The following is a 1,241-nucleotide window of genomic DNA, read 5'->3' on the forward strand; positions in this document are numbered from 1 at the left end:
TCTCTCTTATATATGTATTAGAGCTGTGAGTGAGTTGGCTTCTCATATCGTGGTGCCATGCACACATCGTCGGAATTTGACAGTTAGCTTCTTCTATCCAAGGAGCTAAATATAACAAGGAGAGGAAGCGGATTGGCTGTGTGCTTTTTGCTTCAAGGGCGCCATCTATGGACCATAATCAGCTGAAACGGCTGTGCAGACCGAACCCAGAGACAATAGTACACTAATCTGTTCTAGGGTCTCAGCCGAACCCAAATTTGGGCCGGATATGGCGCCGCTTCCTCTCCTTGTTATATTTAGCTCCTTGGATAGAAGAAGCTAACTGTCAAATTCCGACGATGTGTGCATGGCACCACGATATGAGAAGCCAACTGACTCACAGCTCTGATATATATCGAAGAGAGATGTCCTCGTAAATTTCAAGTCGAGCAAAACCGAAATGGCGGCGTAATGTAAGAATGCAATAACGTAATCGTGACAAATTAAAAAATGACATAGAAAGAATGAAGGAGGATGGCGGGAGAGAAAAAGGCAGGCAGAGAGAACTGACAGACAGACAGACAGACTGACAGACAGACTGACAGAGATGCAGACAGACTGGCAGACAGACAGACAGACAGACACACACATATAAACAGCAGGGTACGTATATCTACCTATACGGCCGCTTCATCACTTCAGAGTTTTGCGTGCTCGCTCGCTGGAAACTGTTACTTGGTGCACTTGGTCGTGAGCTGAGCGCCCCCTGCGGGGCGGAACTGAAGTTGCCGGTCGGCCGAGAGTTGGGCGGCGCGCCGGGCGGGCCGTAGCCGCTCGGCGACAGAGTCATGTTCGTCTTGTGCGACGATATTGCACCAGAGTTTGAAGAGAGCAGCACACCGCTGGACATCTCCCTCGGCTTCTGGGGAGGTATCACGGAATTCGGTTTCTTGGTCGTAATCTTTCGGCCGTTGTAGAGTCCGCTCGCCTTTATCACTTTTGCGCTGCAGAACAAGACAATATGCTACAATGTACAATCGATAATGAAAACAATGATGACACCGACAACGACGATAATTATGACATCAATGATGACGATAATAATGTTGTCATTAATGTCACCAATAATGACAATAATTATGATATCAATAATGACGATAATAATGTTATCATTAAAGGGACAGTAGCCTCTAGGATTTTACTGCATACAACTGTACTTACTGTATAACAAATCGTCTATACCCACACGTATTTGTTACCAG

General features: G+C 46.2%; 1 protein-coding gene across 1 annotated transcript in view; it reads right to left on the minus strand.

The window, feature by feature from the left end:
• The window catches only part of LOC106804873 (RNA polymerase II elongation factor ELL2-like), a 19,785-nt gene that overhangs the window by 9,351 nt on the left and 9,193 nt on the right, over positions 1 to 1,241 (minus strand). The window contains exon 4 of the mRNA XM_014806241.1: positions 657 to 983. Within this exon, the coding sequence (XP_014661727.1) occupies positions 657 to 983 (327 nt within the window). The remainder of the gene's footprint in view (positions 1 to 656; positions 984 to 1,241) is intronic.

Source organism: Priapulus caudatus, unplaced genomic scaffold (assembly GCF_000485595.1).
Source record: "Priapulus caudatus unplaced genomic scaffold, Priapulus_caudatus-5.0.1 Scaffold91, whole genome shotgun sequence".
Taxonomy (NCBI): domain Eukaryota; kingdom Metazoa; phylum Priapulida; class Priapulimorpha; order Priapulimorphida; family Priapulidae; genus Priapulus; species Priapulus caudatus.